The sequence below is a fragment of the Plecotus auritus genome (assembly GCF_963455305.1).
Source record: "Plecotus auritus genome assembly, chromosome: 12".
In the NCBI taxonomy this organism is placed as follows: Eukaryota; Metazoa; Chordata; class Mammalia; order Chiroptera; family Vespertilionidae; genus Plecotus; species Plecotus auritus.
The window spans coordinates 45,294,643-45,313,851 of record NC_137778.1 but is presented as its reverse complement, the minus strand read 5'-3'; the positions used below and the strand labels follow the sequence as shown (position 1 = coordinate 45,313,851).

At 46.8% G+C, this 19,209-nt stretch overlaps 1 protein-coding gene and 1 long non-coding RNA gene across 2 annotated transcripts; one reads left to right on the top strand and one right to left on the bottom strand.

The window, feature by feature from the left end:
- The first annotated feature begins 901 nt into the window (after positions 1-901).
- LOC308237026 lies at positions 902-11,668 on the top strand. The gene is made up of 3 exons (XR_013959404.1): positions 902-1,016; positions 6,777-6,851; positions 7,424-11,668. It is a non-coding gene; the product is annotated as an uncharacterized lncRNA (long non-coding RNA).
- A 1,716-nt stretch (positions 11,669-13,384) lies between these two features.
- ABT1 (activator of basal transcription 1) lies at positions 13,385-17,277 on the bottom strand. The gene is made up of 3 exons (XM_080648327.1): positions 17,013-17,277; positions 15,373-15,578; positions 13,385-15,218 (listed from the first exon to the last, which is right to left on the bottom strand). Exons 1-3 carry the CDS (start codon positions 17,251-17,253, stop codon positions 14,838-14,840), a joined length of 828 nt encoding a protein of 275 aa, XP_080504453.1. The 5' UTR covers positions 17,254-17,277; the 3' UTR covers positions 13,385-14,837.
- Between the last annotated feature and the right edge of the window lie 1,932 nt (positions 17,278-19,209).

Genomic DNA, 19,209 nt, shown 5'->3' with positions numbered 1-19,209 from the left:
GGTGCGGGCAGAGACTGGACAAAAATCCTACACCTCTGGATGAGGACAGTGCGGGGGAGGTAAGGGCAGAGGGTGGGGTGGGAACCGGGTGGAGGGGAGCTATGGGGAGGGGGAAAAAGGAGAAACAATTGTAATAATCTGAACAATAAAGATTTATTAAATTTTAAAAAAAAACACGCCGTTCCCTCCTTCTTGGAGCTACTTCTCAGCTGGCGGGGGTGGGAGGGACAGACAAGCAAAGAAGAAAATGCATAGGAAGCTGTTTCTCTCCGTCTTCCCCCCTCTCTCTCACTCTCTCTAAAAATCAATGGGAAAATATCCTCGGGTGAAAGTTAACAATGAAAAGAAATGTTTTTATTGACTTTAGAGAGAGGGGAAGGGCCTAAGGAGAGCGAGAGAGGAACATCGATAAGAGAGGGACACCCACAGGCTGCCGCCTGCACGCCCCCCGCTGGGGATGGCGCCCGCGACCCGGGGATGTGCCCTGACGGGGGATCGCACCGGGACCTCCTGACTCATAGGTCGATGCTCACCTCCGAGCCACACCAGCCGGGCTACATTCTGACACTGAACAAGGACGGCATTTGGTAAGAACCACCCAACCTTGAGACCCTCCGCCCAGCTAACACTCTGGGGTCTTCCATTTCCTGCTGCTCCTTCGGGGTGTTTTTCGTCCAACCCCCTCGGCACCGCCGTGAAGAAAGGAAACCGAGGTCAGGAACTGCAATAGGACCTGCAACGCACACGGCCAGCGGCTCCTACATCCGGGCCCTGGGCCGCTGGGCGGGCTCCCGCGCCCTCGGGCCCCGCCCCTTCCGGAGGCTCGGCCCGATTGGCGCAGAGGCGGGCGGGGCGCGCTGTCGCCGGGGGCGTGACCACGTGACTCTGGGGGCGGGGCTGCGCCGCCGCCTCCGGCCTGTCTGAGAGGGCTCGCGTACCGGCCCGGTTGGTGTGGAGGCCCCGGCTCCCCGGCCCTGCGCGCAGAGGGCGCTGCTCCCGGCGCTCGTCGGCCCCAGGTTTGCTTCCCCTCCTCGCCCGAGGGTGGGCCCTTCGGTCCGTGGCCGCCGGGAAACCGGACCTATGTCCCCGAGTCACCGGAAGTGCGGCCGAGGGGCGGCGCGGGGGCCGCGGGGCGAACGGGCCTCGGGCCTCGGGGGGCCGGGCCTGCGGGGCCGCGGCGGGTCGCAGCGGACCGGAACCCCGTGGCCGCGGCCTCGGCCTGGGAGCGGCCCTGGTCCGTGCGCCCCCGCGGCTCGGGGACCCTGGACCCCGGACGGAAAGGCGATCAATGAAAAGTTGAAAGAAGAGCCGCTCGGCGCGGTGGTTCCTGCAGAGCGTGGCCGTGAACCCTGCCAGGCGCGTTTCTGAGCGACCTGGGCCTTCCGTGTAGGGAAAACCCGCGGGCGTTCAGCGGAGCCCTCGGCCCCCCCACCCCACCCCGTCTTTCATGCAGAGATGAGTTACGTTGCATTCGGGTCTGGATGCGGAGACTCTGGTTGTTTGCATCGCGCCATGGCCATTTTTGGAAACTTGCATTCTGTGTCACTTTGTTATATGCACTTAGCAGTGGTAGGAGAATGGGTTCTCGACCTTAGAGGTTGACGGAATAAAAACCATTAGCAGAAGGACAGACATTAAACAAGCGGACGACTCGGGGCTTTGTTAGGAAGTTTGTTATTATCCAGAGGGATTCCTGAGATACTGTCTTGAGCTGTTTGGGAGGGAACCATGGCTACCAGTGGCAGGTACTGCTTGCAGGAGAAACAATGAAGCAAAGGTGGGGAGAGGTCAGATATGGGTGAAAGATGCGGACCAGACCGGGGAGCACATGGGACTAATGTGTAGATGCCCAGCTCCAGAAAAATTATACGTTATTTGTGTGTGTGTGTGTGTGTGTGTGTGTGTGTGTGTGTGTTTTCTCTAGGAGAAGGAAGAGTTGTGTGTGGTGAATAGTTATGGACTAAAGACCTTTTGGAGCCAAAAGGAAGACAGTCTTGAGTCTTGGTTGTTGGAGCAAGTGGCATACCACGCTGTATGTTTCTGTATAAATTGGTGGATTTGGAGGAGGAGGAGGAAAGGAAGACCGGGAGGACAGGTGGGACTGGGAGAAGATACATGGTCAAGGGGAATGAGCCTTTTTTAGCTTGTGGGATAGCGGAGTGATAGAATGAGGTCCTGTCCTACCAGTTTAAGTGCATTTTATACTCCATTTCAGCATGCATATTCGCAATAGGCTTATAGTAATTGCTTCTTGATTGATTTGCAGCCCTCCAAAAGGCCGTGTTTCCAGTGCTTAGGCAGGCTCAGCAGTCAGAAGATGGCAGTTTAAATCCTGGCTCTACTACTTACCAGCTGTGACATCTTGGGTTAATTCTTTAACTGCCCTACGCATCAGGCCTTTATGTGTAAGGTGCAAACATTGGCATTAACACCAACTTTACAGAGTTCTTGGGAAGATTAAATGGGACAGTCTGTTTAATCAGTGAAACATAGGTATACTAATCCCTAACCTAGGGCTTGATAGGGCAAGAATTACCTGACTTTTAGACAAAGCTTTACAGACTCTGTGCTTGTCCCATATGGCTTTAACTAAGGATAACCTTGAGCTTTGGCGTTCTCTGCTCAGCTGGCGTGCTTGTGCCTTTATTGCTTGCTGTTCTTTCTGTGCATCTGACCCTCCTGGTGGCAGAGAGAGCCAGTGTCTTCCTAGAGGAGGGCTCCCTGAAGCTAAGACTTGAAGAGTACGTGTAGGTTTGCCAGAGCTCCTAGCCCTACAGGTGCATTGTTGCTGGGGCTTCAAGGATGATGGTGGCTCTTTTTTTGTTCTGGTATTCATCCATCCATCCATCCATCCATCCATCCATCCATCCATATTTTTCATTCATCCAACTAATGTATTCTAGATGGTAGGGTTACTGCAGTGAACAAAAGACTAAGTCCTAACCTAATGCGGTGGTTCTCAATCTTTTAAATGTCGCAACCCGCAGGTTGAGAACCGCTGCTGTAGAGCCTAATACCATGGGAAAACACAGATATTTACATTACGATTCATAACAGTAGCAAAATTACAGTTATGAAGTAGCAACGAAAATAATTTTATGGTTGGGGGTCACCACAACATGAGGAACTGTATTAAAGGGTCGCAGCATTAAAAAGGTTGAGAACCACTGCGCTAATGGGAGTTATATTCCTGTAGGAGAAACAAATTAACAAATATAAAGTATACAACACAAAGTTGGGATAAGTGCTCTGCAGAGAAATAACGCAGGATAAGGGGTATCGTTATGTGAGATAAAGTCGTCAGAGTGTGCTTCTTTTTGAGGAAGTAATTTTCAATCAGACACTTGGATCAAATAAAGGAGCAGGCTACCTGGGGGAAGAGCATTCCGGGCAGAAGGGAGAAGTGAGGCTGGAGCTGGGTGGAGGTGCCACATTGCATACAGCTGTGAAAGTTTGTGTTTATTCCCTGTGATAAGAGACAGTTACAGTATTTTGAACTAGGAAAGTGTTATGGTCTACTTCGAGTTTTGACAAAATTATTTCCTTATTTAACAATTTTTTTTTCTTCTTAGTGCCCCACAGTTGTTGGCTACTTAGGGCAAATGTAATACCCTGGGCTGGTAACTTTAGGAAATACTCTGATTCATTTACAGGCTATGACCAAGCTCAGAATCCTTCATTTCTTTTTTTGTTAATCCTCACCTCAGGATATTTTTTTCACTGATTTTTAGAGAGCGTGGAAGGGAGGGGGAGAGACAGAGAGAGAAACGTTTTGGCTGCCTCTGGCCCATGTCCCGACTGGGCCCCAGGGCAGGAATCAAACCCAGGACCCTTCGTCCTCAAGCTGAAGCTTGATCCACTGAGCCAGACCGGCCAGGGCAGCATCCTTTATTCCTACTCTGTTCTCTGTTTGAGCTTAACAGTAATACACATTTTAAAGGCAGAACTCCCATAAACACACATTATATTAGCTCTTTGTCTAGATCCTGCGTATCTTTATTTAGTTGTGATCCTTATTCTTCCTTTTCCTCGTGACATTTCTCTATAACTGTTTTTGCACAATCTTTTTATTAATCATTAACTTGCTGAGTTATTTTACTATTTAGTTAATTATTTTAAATGGATTTTGAACAAGGCTTTACACAAGAGGCAGGCACAGAGGATGGGCTCTATGAATGTTAGGGTTTTTTGTGCATGTGAAGGAGGAATCAAGAAAACAACAGCACCTGTGGAGACCCAGATGTTGAGCTGAGTCCTTAAATGACACTGTCTCAGTTCTCAGAGCAGCTCCTGAGGCATGTAATTGTAGCTTCCCTACTTCATCAGAGGGGAAACTGAAGCCAAAGGACCTTAGGTCAGTACCCAAGTTCTCACAGCTACAGAGGAGTGTAGTGGGAACTTGAACCAAAATCTGATTTCAGAGCTTGAACATTTAATTTTAATTAGCACAGTGTGCCAACTCTCAGCTACCATGTTCTTTAAAAATTTTTAAATAAAAATAAAAACTTTTAATTTGGAAATAATTTGAGGCTTACAAAAATGTTGTGAAACAGTACAAAGAATGCCCATACACTCTTTTCCTGTAGTCCCTAAATGTTAACATTTTACTATGTCTGCTTTATGATTCTGTCTACTTGTTTCTCTGCTCACATAGATATGCATTTACATCTGGTTCAGCAATCCCTTTTCTAGAAATTGACTCTGAAGATACACCTTCAACAATATGAAAACACACATCCATTAGGGTATTCATCATAATGCTTATAATTTGAAAATATTTAAAACAACTGAAGTGCCCATATGTATGAAAGTGGTTGAATAAACTTGGTATATCCACATATAATGGGGTATTATGCAGCTGTGAAAGTGAATAAAGAAAATCTTTACCAATAGACGTGGAGTGATTTCCAGGATAAATGGTAATTTTTTTTTTTCCCCATATAGAACACTTCACAAATTTGTATGTCATCCTTGCACAGGGGCCATGCTAATCTTCTCTGTATCGTTCTAATTTTAGTGCTGCCAAAGCGAGCACTAAATCGTAAATTTTAAAAAGCAACAGTATAAAAGAGTATGCTACATTTTGTGTAAGAATGTGTTGGATTTTTCTAGTAATTTTCACATTGATACTGATATTGGGCTGTAAAATTATTTTATGCTCTCTTCATCAGGTTTGGTTATCAGTGTTATGTAATATTTGTCCTGTGTTTTTTTCCTACATGATGTGTTTTAATTGCTCTTTCATTAAAAAGTATTTTTAAAAAGTTTGATTTTTGTTACAATGGCTACCTTTGTACTTAGACCTTTTTAAATGCCTTTAGTCCCATATTCTTATTTAACCTTTAATTATCTGGTTTCCCAGTTCTTAATAGTATTCTTAACTCTTGCCTGCCATTAATTAATGCAGTAGTCAGTGAGGTTATTTCACTGTTTTCTTCATCTTCTCCCAGTTTTTAGTTGAATTATTTTAATTTTATTAGAACATAACATATTTTACAAGGTTGCTAATTTAGCAGCACATTGCCACTTTGCCATTGTGGTAAAGTTTTGTTTTTGTTTTAAACCCGGATGTCATTTTTAGAATATACCAGGGAGATAGATTGTGCATTTAAAAATTTTTCTCCATGTTGAAGGACCTTAAATTTCCTTTGTTCATTTTCTCCTTGGCTGTGAGGTCCACAGGATTCCTCCCCTTCCTTTCTGCTCTTTCCTAAGCGTTGTTCCAGGGCCACCTCTTCTGTGTGCACACTTAGTCTCTTCCTTGTACTCTGCTGTTATCAGAAGTCTTTAAAAAATTTATTTTGTACTTGGAGTGGGTTTTCTCTTTTTGACAGTGACCTTTAGATCGATTCTGCCACAGGCTGCTGCACTCTGTTCCTGTCCACTGGCTGAAGTCAGTTTTAAATCGCTGGCATGGGAGCCATAGATTTCCCAGAAAATACCAACTGAATTACATTTTCCAGTTCCTCTGACTTCTGTGGTCCAACCTGCATTGAGTTCAGGCCAGGGGGTCCAGAAGGGGACAAAAAAACAAAAAACAGTGAACTCGCTGCAGGTCGGTTGTGTTCCCGTGATCTGGTGCGGAGTTCAGAGTTGTGTTTCATGGGAGAACCAGCTGGCATGCCTCCGTCTTTCCTGGAACCAGAACCATGAACCCTGTCATGTTGTTACTGGTGGCCATGGGCTACGAGTATGTTCCCTGTGCTGTCTGGGTCAGGTCCATTTGTTCCTTCCATTTGCTGAGGGAACAAATGGAAGTGTTGTGACCTGGAGCAGGCAGGGTAGAGCTGTGAGGGGAGAACTCAGTGCACAGGTCTGGCTGTCTAACTACTCCTGCCCCCAGGTGACTGCGTCCTGAGTTGTTTGTGGCTGAAATATAAATCAGCCAAGTCTGTTGTGAGTTGTGGATGACCAGAATGGTGGCCATGGCAGGCCGCAGGGAAGGTGGGGTGTCGTCCCCGGGACATGTCTTCAGACCCGGCAGCTTGCACTCCTGGGGAAGGTGATGCCTTGGTGTTTTAAAGCAGTTAGTGCCACGGGCCCTTTCCTGCAATGCTGTCATGCTCCCAAGGATGGTTATAGATTCCTTATTGTCCTTTTCCTTCAGAGTCAAATGGGGTGACAGGGATTGTATAAGAAAACCCATTTTCTCACCCCCCACCCCCCCATTTTGTCTTGTTATTGAAAGTTCCCGTTTTCAGATTGAGTGAAATGATCTAGTGCTAAATCCTCTCATTCATGACTATTTACCCTTTTCTTGTCCTTGTGTTTTACAGAATGCAATCTTCCTTGAGAAATCACATTCTCAGGACCAGAAAGTAAATGCTGCTTTTCCTCCATTTACATTCTAGGTGAGCTCCATTTCCTCAGTCTTTTGAAATGTCCCTTCTTTCTTCTAAAAGGCATCTCCTCAGATGCTCCCATGGCCTTCAGCCTTTGTCCTTTACCAGATAAGGACACTAGTAGAACTGTAATAAGCTGCTTATGAAGCACCAACTATATGGCTGAACTGCTCTGTATACTAAGGAAAGAGCAGCAATCAAACAGACATCATATCATATTCTAACTGTGGACAGCAAATCAGTGAATTACGTATGCACTGTATTGGGTGATAAGTGCCATGGAGAAAAACAGCAGCAAAGGGGACAGAGAATGCCAGGGCAGGCACTACTCAGCCAGAGTGAAGAACCTGGGTTTTGTATCACCCAGATCATGAAATAAATAATAATCCCTAGTACTTTCCATATATATTGCTGATTGGTTGATATTGGCAAAGAGAGAAACTAACTGATTTCAGCTCCTGAAAAACCAATGGCATTATGTACCCTGATGCAGAATTTCTGTCTTTTCTACAGTGGTGTTAATTTTGAGCATTCTTTTCTTAGTTATAGGAATAAAAATAATATTTCTCTCTGTCTCACAGTGTTGGAAATACCGAGTAAGAAATTAGTGTATATGATGCTGGAAACTTGTAGAGACAAACAGCTCATGACTCAAAGGCCTAAAACAAGTGTGTCATTCAAGTTCTTGTCAGGAAAATGACAATGAAGAAGATGATGGGTCAAGACGACCAATGGAAAACTCCCTAGGAGAGAGCCATAGAAATGTGCACTTCAGAAGAGAGAGCTAATCAGAGAACTCAGAGAAGGAAATTATATCATGCGTGCCCTCAGAAGGGTCAAAAGATTTTCATTCGTGTGCATGAGATTACTCAAATAGATGATCAGATATACCAGTGCCTTGAACGGGAGCAAAACTTCTGCGAGAACTTAGCTCTTATTATGTGTGAGAGAACCCACACTGGGGAGAAACCTTATCGATGTGATATGTGTGAGAAAACATTTATCCAGCGCTCAGATCTCATTTCACACCAGAGGATCCACAATTATGAGAAACCTTATAAATGTAGCAAATGTGAGAAGAGCTTCTGGCACCACTTAGCCCTTTCAGGACACCAGAGAACACATGCAGGTAAAAAGTTCTATACATGTGACATTTGTGGCAAGAATTTTGGACAGAGCTCTGATCTGCTTGTCCACCAGCGAAGCCACACAGGTGAGAAACCATATCTGTGCAGTGAGTGTGATAAATGCTTCAGTCGAAGTACAAACCTCATTCGGCACCGAAGAACTCACACCGGTGAGAAACCATTTAAGTGTCTGGAGTGTGAAAAAGCTTTTAGTGGGAAATCGGATCTCATTAGCCACCAGAGAACTCACACTGGTGAAAGGCCCTACAAATGTAATAAGTGTGAGAAAAGTTATCGACACCGATCAGCCTTCATTGTTCATAAAAGAGTTCATACTGGGGAGAAGCCCTATAAGTGTGGTGCCTGTGAGAAATGCTTTGGCCAGAAATCAGACCTCATTGTTCACCAGAGAGTCCACACAGGGGAGAAGCCCTATAAATGCTTGGAATGTATGAGAAGTTTTACTCGGAGTGCCAACCTAATCAGGCACCAGGCAACTCACACGCACACTTTTAAATGCCTTGAATATGAGAAAAGTTTCAGCTGTGGCTCGGACCTTATTGTGCATCAGAGAATTCACATGGAAGAGAAACCGCGCCAGTGGTCTGCATGTGAGAGTGGCTTCCTCCTAGGCATGGGCTTTGTTGCCCAACCCAAAATAAGAACTCAGACAGAGGAGCTGCATTATCAGTACAGTGTGTGTGATAAAGGCTTCCGCCAGAGCTCAGCCCTCCTTCAACATCAGACAGTCCACATCAGTGAAAAACCATATATCTGCAATGTGGGTGAGAAAGGGCTTGAGCTCAGCCCTCCCCACCCATCAGAAACCTCACAGACGTCTTGGCCAGACAAGAAGTTGTAACACCACAAAAAAAACGTACTTACGAGTCAGAGAACTCATTAAGATGAAAAACTGTAGGCAAATCTTAGACCTTTGGAAGAGTTCAGACTTCGGTGGAGACCAGAGAATCTGCAGTTTTAGGAAGCTGGGAAACGGTTTCCCAGAGAGCCATCCTAACAGAACACCTATTAGTCACTCCAACAAGAAACCTCAAAGGCCTTCAGGTTTGGAAAACCTTTAGTCTGAGCTCATAGCTGATCCCTGTGAGAGGACTCGTACCGGTGGGGAACCTTGGAGATGCAGAGAGTGAGAGAGCTTCCTAGCAATGCCCACTCCTCTCTTTCTGAGGAATTCGCACTAAAAGAAAATGCACTTGGTGTGAACAGTGCTTCCCACACTGTGTGCAGCTCACTGGACGTCAGAAAAACCCACACTTGGGAGAAACCCTAGCAAGTGTGAAAAAGCTTCCACAGAACTATGACTTTCTTACCCATCAAGAAGCATATTGGTGAAAATTTAGGTACATTTGTCTGGAATGTGGCGAAAGCATTAGATGGAGAATCTTCTTGGGTTTGCAACAACACACACACAAACAATCTGAGAAGAGACCTTATGAAGTCTGAGAAAGCTGTCAGTGATCAGCTCCTTTGGTATACCAGGGAACTCACACGAGTGAAAAACCCCATACATATGTGGAGTGTGAAAAAGTCTTGCCTAGAAACCTCTACCTTTGGGCCCCAAAGAACCTGTCTCTGCAGAGAATTTCGCTCTAGTGGGAGATCTAGTTGTGGACCTTGTACATATAATAGATATGCGGATAACCGTGCTCACAGTTAGCTGACCCAGGGGTGGAGGTGACTTTCATGAGTCAGTATGTAAACAGTTGTTAGGTACCCAGAAGCTTGTCGTGGGAGGAGCTTGGGCTGTTCAGAGCAGACTGATGGGAAACTCAGGTGAAGATGCTTTTATCTGAACCACTTAGTTGATGATTGCTTAATTTCTCTTTTTTTAAATTTGGAAAGCCAATAAAGGAAAGGACTGTGCCCTTGTGACAGATGGTGTGGCATGTGTTACTGCTGGGGAAAGCAGAATACTTACTTTCCCTTTGATCTCTCTCTTTCTTTTTAAAATTCTTGGGCCAGATTGGTGACTGTTGTTTTGGGAAACTTGGTGGTAGTGAAAAGAACTAAGCAGTGGGAGGTGTTATCCTGGATTAGAACTCCCAAATGTTTCTCCTTCGGAGGGCCAACCTCATATAGAAGCAAAACACCCAGTGTTTTACGTGGTGTGAGTTGAGGCACACCCTCGAAATTTCCTTTCTCTAAAATGTCAGAGTATCACTGGTAATTGAAATTTCCACTTTAGAGATTCATCTCTTTTCAACTCAGAAATGCAGATTCCAGGGTAACAGTTATGATGTTGCTAGTATACACATTTTTTTGACTTCATGTATCATCTCTTCAAATGATAATATATCCTCATCAGCTCCGTGCAGAATGGCTGACAGAAGACATGCACAGGCAAGTAACACATGATGATGCAGTTAATGGAGGAGCCATGCTTCTTGGTTTAACTATCTTGACTCCAGAGCAGTGTTCTTTTCACTCCATTATCCTGCTGTTTATAGCAAATTAGTTCCATAATGATATGTCTTTCATCTGCTTCAGTTCTGCCAAGAAAAGAGAGAATACTTTTTATTCCCATGCAATCACAATATCAATATAAGCTATTTATTTGGCTTGGTATGTAGGATGCTAAATGCTTGAGAGAAAAAGTAGTTGCCAAATTCTTCAGAGGTTTGAGGATAAGCACTTATTTCCAGTTTAACAGAATAATTATATTTAATATTCTCTAGATGTACTGTAATTAATCCAGGAATCTCTACGTGGACACTTCTGAGGGTATTGTCCCCTCAGATTAAAAGACATTTAATAAAAATACTTAAGATTTCTGCAGTGTTTGGGACTAAACTGGTGAATAAGTATTTTGTTGCTGGTCTGTCTGGTTGATCTGGTCAATCACAGTGAATCCTTGAACTCAGGAGCATTGGCCTCAGACTCATGGAGGGGGCCAGCGGCTGCTTTGTGTGTGGCTTTAAGCTATGATCCTGATGACTGGCTGCTCATCTTGATAATCCTAGGGTCAGTGGGTGTAGCTCATAGTGATAGGAATCTGATTCTAAGGTGTTTTTTCTTTTAGTAAACAGATCCTGGGAGGGGATTCAAGCTGATATGTTTGTTTTCATAAATAGTTCTTATACCATGAAAAGTTGCCCAGTGTGGTAAAACACACAACATGTATTTGTTTTTCTTTTGAAAATCATGCCTATCACTAGTATATGTTTGATTATTGTAACACTAAAATAGTATGGGTGTATGGCATGGTGGTGATGAAATTAGTCCTGTGGCTAATGGTTAGTCATTAGAACTTGCAGAAGGGGACAGAGTTGGTATCACCGACAGGATGACTTGACCCTTTTTTTCAGCGAATCTCGTGATAACTGTCTCTAGTCTTCAAGTAAATTAAAGATGGACCATCCCTCAAACACAGAACTTTGTGGGTATGAAACAAGTCCGAGGTGTTTTAACCATAGGGGAAAAGGTATTGTTACTGTTCCTATAGCATAACCTGAGGTTGGGGAGGACCGCTTGGGAGCCTGTAACCAAAACTGGGAGGTAACTTCTGGGATGGATGGAGGTTCTCTTGAAACAGTGCCAACCTAGATCTACCTCAGGTAAGTAGTTAGAGTAACTTTCACGATTTCAGACCAAACAAGACACTTGTATTCAATGTATGCCTATGTTTTAATGTTTTTGTTTTCCCTTCATTCTTAATAAACATTTGTTTTGAAAAACTGCATTTTGTCTCTACTAAGAATAAGCTTCCCCCCTACACTTGTATTAGAATAAAGCAAATATTCAGGAATCCTTTCACAATATATATCAATTCATCATGGTGTACACTTTAAATACCTTACAATTTTATCTGTCAATTATACTCCAGTAAAGCTGAAAAAAAGAATAAGGTGGATATTCATGTGGCTGGCCCTGAGTCCTGGTGGTGGTCGTAGTCACTGGACCATCTAGAATTCTGGGGCTAAGGCTGAGAGTGAAACGGGAGGAGCTTGCTCTGTGCTCTTCTCTGGACAGTGGGTCCTTCCAGAGCCTTCCCACTGCATGCCATACAGCACAGGGAGGAGTACCAGCTTCATCTGACCACCCTGGCTAACATTCAGTAACGGCCAGTGCACCATCAATGACTCATGGAGTCCAGTGTCCTTGTTACCCAAATGTTAAACACGTGAGGTTCCCAGAGAGAGAGACACCTGGGAGAAGATCGTCCTCTAGAGCAGCTCAATTCCGTTCAGCTACTCTTCCCTGCTCCACCCGCTGGGCAGGGAAGTGCCAGTCCTAACGCATCATGAGAACACGAACACACCTATGGTGAGAGGTGTAGGTGTGAGTGGGGAAAGGGTTAAATGTCCTTTTCAATGTAATTAGTGGAGGACAATAGGTCCTGCCAAGAAACACTTCCTTCTAGAGATGCTAAGTGGACAGGTTAGTCCAGACTGGCTCTCACCAGGAGACACTTCCCTCACCCTGGTTTATAGGGTTCCTTACCATGAGCGGTAAATGTATAGAGGGTTGAGGTTTGTGGGTGAACATGACAGGTAAGAGCTCTGAGACCCCCCTCAGTCAACATTTTGTGTATCTGTCAGTTATACCCATCGTACAGGCTAGCCTACCTCACTTGAACATCAATTTACCTACCCATACCCATACCCCCCTTTTTTTGTTCTTGATAATCCTACCCATGCCCTTTTGATAGAAATGTGGGTTGATCTGTCAATTCAATTATAGTAGGTCCTCGGGCTACGGTGCAGCTCCATTCCTACGGCGCGATGTAATGCGATTTTTGCTGTTACGTTGGAACCCACCTACATAAGCAATGTCACTCACATGGAGCACATTCACGGCAGTAATGAAGTGAAACAGTAAAAAAATTTTAAAAGTAATAATCCTGACCTTTACTTGTGGTAAATAAATAAAAAACAAAGCACATATGTATGTACATACGTTGAAATGACGGAACTTTTTTTTATACATAAATGGGTGATGGCGACGTAACCATGAAATGACGTTCGTGGAGTCCGACGTAACCCGAGGACTGCCTGTACAGTGAATACTTACCCATCCCTGTAGTTGAGTGCTCTTAGTCCTGATAGAACCTTTTATACACTCATTGCCCATGTGTGTTCCTACTTCAGTGCACTTTTAGATCTGCAGCATCCTTATCTAGTGTTATCGGGCAGAATGCTATCTACTTTTATGTACAGTACTAGAGGCCCAGTGCGCACGGAATTGTGCACGGGTAGCTGTTTCCGTTTGCCTCAGCTGGCCGCCCTGCCCAGTGCTAATGGCTTGCACCCTGCCTTCCACTGCTCGTAGCTCTCGCCGTTACGGCGTCACAACCACAGGCCTTTTATGATATAGATTATGCTCAAACCAGCAATACCAACTTTCTGGAGCCTTATGTTGAAATTATGATACAATAATGTCAACTTTATCTTTTTTAAAAATGTATTTTTATTGATTATTGGAGAGGAAGGCAGAGGGAGAAACACCGAGAGCAGAAACATGGAGTGGCTGCCTTCTGCACAACCCCGACCAGGGATCGAGCATGCAACCTGGGTATGTGCCTTGACTGGGAATGGAACCGGCCACCTTTCAGAGCACAGGACAGTGCTCAATCAACTGAACCACACCAGCCAGGGCAATTTTATCCTTTTTTCCACTTTGTCTCTGTATCACCAGGATTTCTTGGACGGCGTATGAATAGTAGTGGTAATAGGAAGTATCTTCATTCATTCATTCTTTTTTTTAAATATATTTTATTGATTTTTTACAGAGAGGAAGGGAGAGGGATAGAGACTTAGAAACATCGATCAGCTGCCTCCTGCACACCCCGCACTGGGGATGTGCCCACAACCAAGGACTGGAATCGAACCCGGGACCATTGAGTCCGCAGGCCGACGCTCTATCCACTGAGCCAAACCGGTCAGGGCATCTTCATTCATTCTTGATTTTAATAAGAATATTTTAAATGTTTCACAATTAATTTTGAGATTTGTAGTAAGATCTCCCTGGATGCCCCTTAAAGAAACTTCTGTATTATGGACTGTAAGGGTTTTCATTATAGAATATTAAATTTAGCTAAACTTCAATCTACTACTCTATTTGCCCAGCTTTGATACTGGATTCTGACCAGTTTCCACCTCTATGAGGCTGTGTGGAGACTTCTCAGTTATGGTGACATGTTTTCAGTCCTTCGTGGTTTACACCGAGTGCCTCTGGGGCTGCTCTGCATGTTGTCCGTGACCTTCCCCTGTCTGAGCCCCAACACGAGGTGCACCTGAGTGGAATCACTGTGCCACTACCTCCTAGGCTTCGCCCACCTTTGCACTGCTTTCAACCCAACACTCCATCCTGGGAGTTCTGTTTGTGATTATAGTTCACCAGGCTCTTCCAGATTCTGTTCATTTTTTAGGAACGATCTGGAAAAGTTGGTGAAAAAACAGCCCCATCTCTGAAGGCTGTGATCAGGAATCATACCTTCCCACGGCCCCTCACACACCACACACCCACCATGATGCCTCTGAAAATTTATTCCTTAAATATCTCCCCTTTCCTAGTGGTCCAAGCGATTCTCAATGCCACGGAGCATGCGTTGGTATGTGCCGTCACTCACAGCCTCATATAGTGACTTGGTAAATCCCAAATTAGACAACTGGTTGTCAGATGAGACAAAACAGGCATCTGCAGTTGTCATAATCATGCTGCTAGCATGAATTAGGTGCTTCAGCCAGGCATGTGCAATAGTTGGAGAGGGGAGCAGAGGCCCACAAAACTACATCTGGACACTCACCAGAAACTCCTGGTCTGAGAAACAAACTGTCTGCCTGAGTAGTCATTATCAGGTAGAGAGAACTCTGGGCTGGGCTAGGAGATGGAGGGGACTCCCTGCCCCTCAAGAGTCCTTGACCACCACGGGGTCCCCCGTGCTCTCGGAGGGTGGTGGGGCTCCAAAGATCCTGGCGAGGAGCCCTCGGTTGGAGCGGGCCTGGTCCTGCGCATTTGCCAGGCGAGCCCGTTCACGACCCCCTGGACGAGCTGCCTTCCGGGCCCGCAGCTCCTGCTCAGTAGGCCGCTGGGCAAAGGTCCAGGAGCCATTCGGGCGGGTAGCGTCCCCATCAGCAGCAAGGAAGCGCTTCCCCCGCTCCACACTTCGGAGGTAGAAGTCAGTCTCACGCTTAGCCTGGGCAACCTCGGCTCTCAGGCGCTGCCTGCGCACCTGGCGCTCAAAGGCAAGATGCTCACTGAGGTGGGACCAGGTGAAACGGTGCAGGTACTGCAGACAGGAAAACAAAAAAAGATCCGGGTAGGGCAGGTCAGGGTTGGAGAGAAAACAGGAGGGGGCAGGGCCAACAAGAGGTCACCGAGGTGCTGGGGTTGGGTCTGGGAAGGTAGGATGGGAGATGCGGCAGACAAGCCTGTCCCCTCACCTTGAGGTTCCAAAGGTCATAACGGAAGGGGCTGCGCCTACGGGCACCCATGGGCGTGTTGTGCAGACTGGCGGCCACACGCTTGGCTACTCGCTTGTCCCGGAACTCCACCCAGCCCTCTGTGTAGTCCTTGCTGTACTTGGACCGCTTTTTCCCTCCCGTGGCCGAGGCCGCCGCTGCCTTCTTCTTGCGCCGCACGAACCCACCTGTGTGCCAAAGAGAGAGCCGGGGTCATGGAGACAGACGTAGCAGCCACTCACTGTATCGCCCACTTGCTGAGTTCTCAAAACCTGCCTGCAGGCCAGGATCCTACTTCAAGGTCTTTGTAGGGAAGGGAGTTGAGAACTACAAAGTCCACCCTTTCTCCCTATGTCTAACTCATTCTTTCCTCATTGTTAACTCTGTCAAAATATAAATGGAGCCACTTTAAACTGGAACCGGAGCTGCCACCCCCAAAGAACTGCTTTATATGTGTAGGCCTCAAACCTTGGGATGTTTAAACAGGGCAAAATAGCCCTAACCGGTTTGGCTCAGTGGATAGAGCGTCGGCCTGCGGACTCAAGGGTCCCAGGTTCGATTCCGGTCAAGGGCACGTACCTTGGTTGCGGGCACATCCCCAGTGGGGGGTGTGCAGGAGGCAGCTGATTGATCTTTCTCTCTCATCGATGTTTCTCTCTCCCTCTCCCTTCCTCTCTGTAAAAAGTCAATAAAATATATTTTTTAGTAAACAGGGCAAAATAACCTTTGGATTGGGCCTAAAACAACTTTGTGCCCCAAAGAACTCTTTACAAAGATAACAAGAAAGCAGATAATGACTAAAGGACTGATAATTACCAGGCTGAAAATTAAAAACAGTTTAGAATTAGCATCCCAATGTTATCTGTACCAATAGCAACGCCTTCTACTGATGCAATTGTCCCTTCCTTTTTTCATAAATACCCTTTGTGTGTTTGTCTCAAAATCAGAACTATTTGGGCTTCTTTTTAAAAAAAGTATATTTTTATTTATTTCAGAGACGAAGGGAGAGGGCAAAAGAGAGACAGAAACATCAATAATGAGAGAATCACTGATTGGCCTGCACGCCCGCAACCCAGGCATGCACCCTTGACCGGAATCGAACCCGGGACGCTTCAGTCCTCAGGTCGGCGCTCTACCCACTGAGCCAAACCAGCTCGAGCTAATGGGGTTTCTGCCTGATTCAGTACTCTCCGAATAGCTGTTCTTATTGATCTCAAACAAATGCTTGTTGCTTCTCACTTCGGAAAGCCTTTAATTTTGGTGTTCAGTCCTTAATCAGGTCTGCCCTAAATGTTCTATTTAAAACTGCACAGGCCCCCACTCCAATTCCAATTAGTGCCTGCCGGGCAGTTGGGGGCGGCTGATCAGACTGTCTCTTGCCGAAATGACAAAGGGATGTCTTCCGTTTTGAGAAAAAGCACTGCTTTGTTTTTATTTTTATTCAGGCTGTACGCATATAACAACCTGGTAAATTCAGGCCAAAAGAGGAGTGGGCGGAGGCGAGATTAAAATCCAAATCAGCTCTCCCGGGATAGGCCTACAGGGCTACGTCCCTCCCTGGCCCCTACGAATCCCGCACACACGACGGACTCATCCCCCGCTCCTCGGACCCGCGCACGTACCCTCGGGCTGGAAGAAGACTCGCCCCACCTCGCCGTAGGCGCTGAGAAGGTTCCGTACGTGCAGAGGCCGAAAGCGGGGCGGGATGTGGCCCAGGTACACAATGCCCGGCACCACCCGCTTCTTGGCGCTGCCAGCCGCCTCTTCGGATCCCTCCTGCTCCTCCTCCGCCTCTAATTCCAGATCTCTCCCTTCTAAAGGCTCCAGCTCAGCTACTTCCTTCTCCGAGTCCCCTGCCGCCATGCTTGCCGAGACAGGAAGCACGACAGCCGTAAAGCGCCGCGCCGTCTGACGCGCGCTGCGTGCGACGCCTGCGGCGAGGGGTGGGGCCTATGAGGGTTCTGACCAATGCAAGGCCCAGGCTTAGTGCAGAGGTCGGAAGTGGGTCCCAGGTCAGCGGGAAATTCAAACCAGGAGAGCTGTTCAGAGACTCAGGAAACAGGAAGTAGCCTGACTTCCGGGCTAGGGATGGTCCCCGGAAAAGGCTGGTCCGGAATTATAATACGCCCTGCTGAACGCCTTGTGAGACGTGAAATGGCAGGATGCAGCTGGCTTCTCCGGGATTGGGGAGCGGCTGGAGTGTCTTATATGGGGGCACTATGAGGCACGGCTGCATGAATCGGAGGTACCACCTTATTCAGTTCTCTACAGAGCACTGTCGTTCTCCTGCAGCCCTGCGGCTTTCTTACCCGCCATATTGGCTGCTAAAGGGGCCGTGTGCAGGGCGCACCGATGGCCACAGGGGGGCGCTCTCGACCCGTTTCCCTGTGTCCTTACGGTAACCGGTATTGCCTGTCACCCACCCTCCCTGGAGGTGAACTAATGGGCTCCCCGTCGGCACTGCCTCTCAGCACTGATTTGGTTACTCGTATTTGAAGGCTGAATTCCCCAAAGGAAGTTTGCTAAGTCGACCTTTGTAAAATGTCAATGCCCACTATGTTCTCCGGGAATAGGGAGTGAAGACCTCATCCTGGGGGACCGCGAGCAAACCCATCACTCCCAGTTCCCTGTCAGCCAGGATAAAGCTCCATGGAGCCCTAGCCGGTTTTACTCAGCGGATAGAGCGTCGGCCTGCGAAGTGAAGGGTCCCAGGTTCCATTCTGGTCAGGGCACAGGCTCGGGTTGCGGGCTCGATCCCCAGTAGGGGGCGTGCAGGAGGCAGCTGATCAGTGATTTCCACTCATAGATGTTTCTCTCTCCCTCTCCCTTCCTATCTGAAATTAATAAAAGTATATTTTTAAAAGAAATTGATAGAATACAATTAATGCCCCCCTTTTTCTTTAAAAAAAACCAACAAACTCCATTGATCTGAGCGATGGGCTGGTGCAGGCTACTTTCTTCCATTCCAGTTCTACACCTGCACTCCTAGCAGAACCATGGAAAATAAACAGGCAGAAATACATGAGTGGAGGCCAAACTGAGCTCTGTGGCTGGGTACATTCTGTCCAGGGAAGAGTATGGAGACAGCAGGTGGTGGTGAGAATCAAGGCAAGGCTGACAGTAAGCCTCTGCAATGAATGGTGGGTTTCCACGGACACGGAGAACACGAAGTTCTGAACACTCTTGTCTAAGAGGGGGGGTGGGAGCAGTGGGTTTCTTACCACAGGAAGTTATCCACTTTTGTCAGCCCTGATTGCAATCCTCCTATATAATAAAAGAGTAATATGCAAATTAACCATCACTCCGCTACACCCACCAGCCACGCCCACCAGCCAATCAGGAGCAAATATGCAAATAAACCCAAACAAGATGGCTACGGCCACAGAGAGCAGGAGGGAGGCTTGGGTTTCCCCGGCAATGGAGGAAGCCAAGCTTTCCGCCTGCCCTTGCTGGCCTAGGCCTCCGCTCAAGGCTACAAAGTTTCAATGATAAAAGATACATGAACCCAAACAGAAATGGCGGCAGCCACTGAGCTGAAAAGAGCAGGAGGCTAGGGTTGCCCCCGGTGATGGAGGAAGCCAAGCTTTCCACACACCCTGGCAGGCCCAGGCCTCCGCTCAAGGCTACAAAGTTTCAATTATAGAAGATATATAAATCCCCCCCAAAATGGCTGCCACCACAAAGCAAGCAGAAGGCTTGGCTCCGCTCCAGGCTACAAAGTTTCAATTGTGGAAGATAAATAAACCCCAGATACCAGGGCCTCTGCTTGGGTCACCAGGGGGTGTGGTCGGCCTGCAAACCACCACAGGCCCCTCGCCC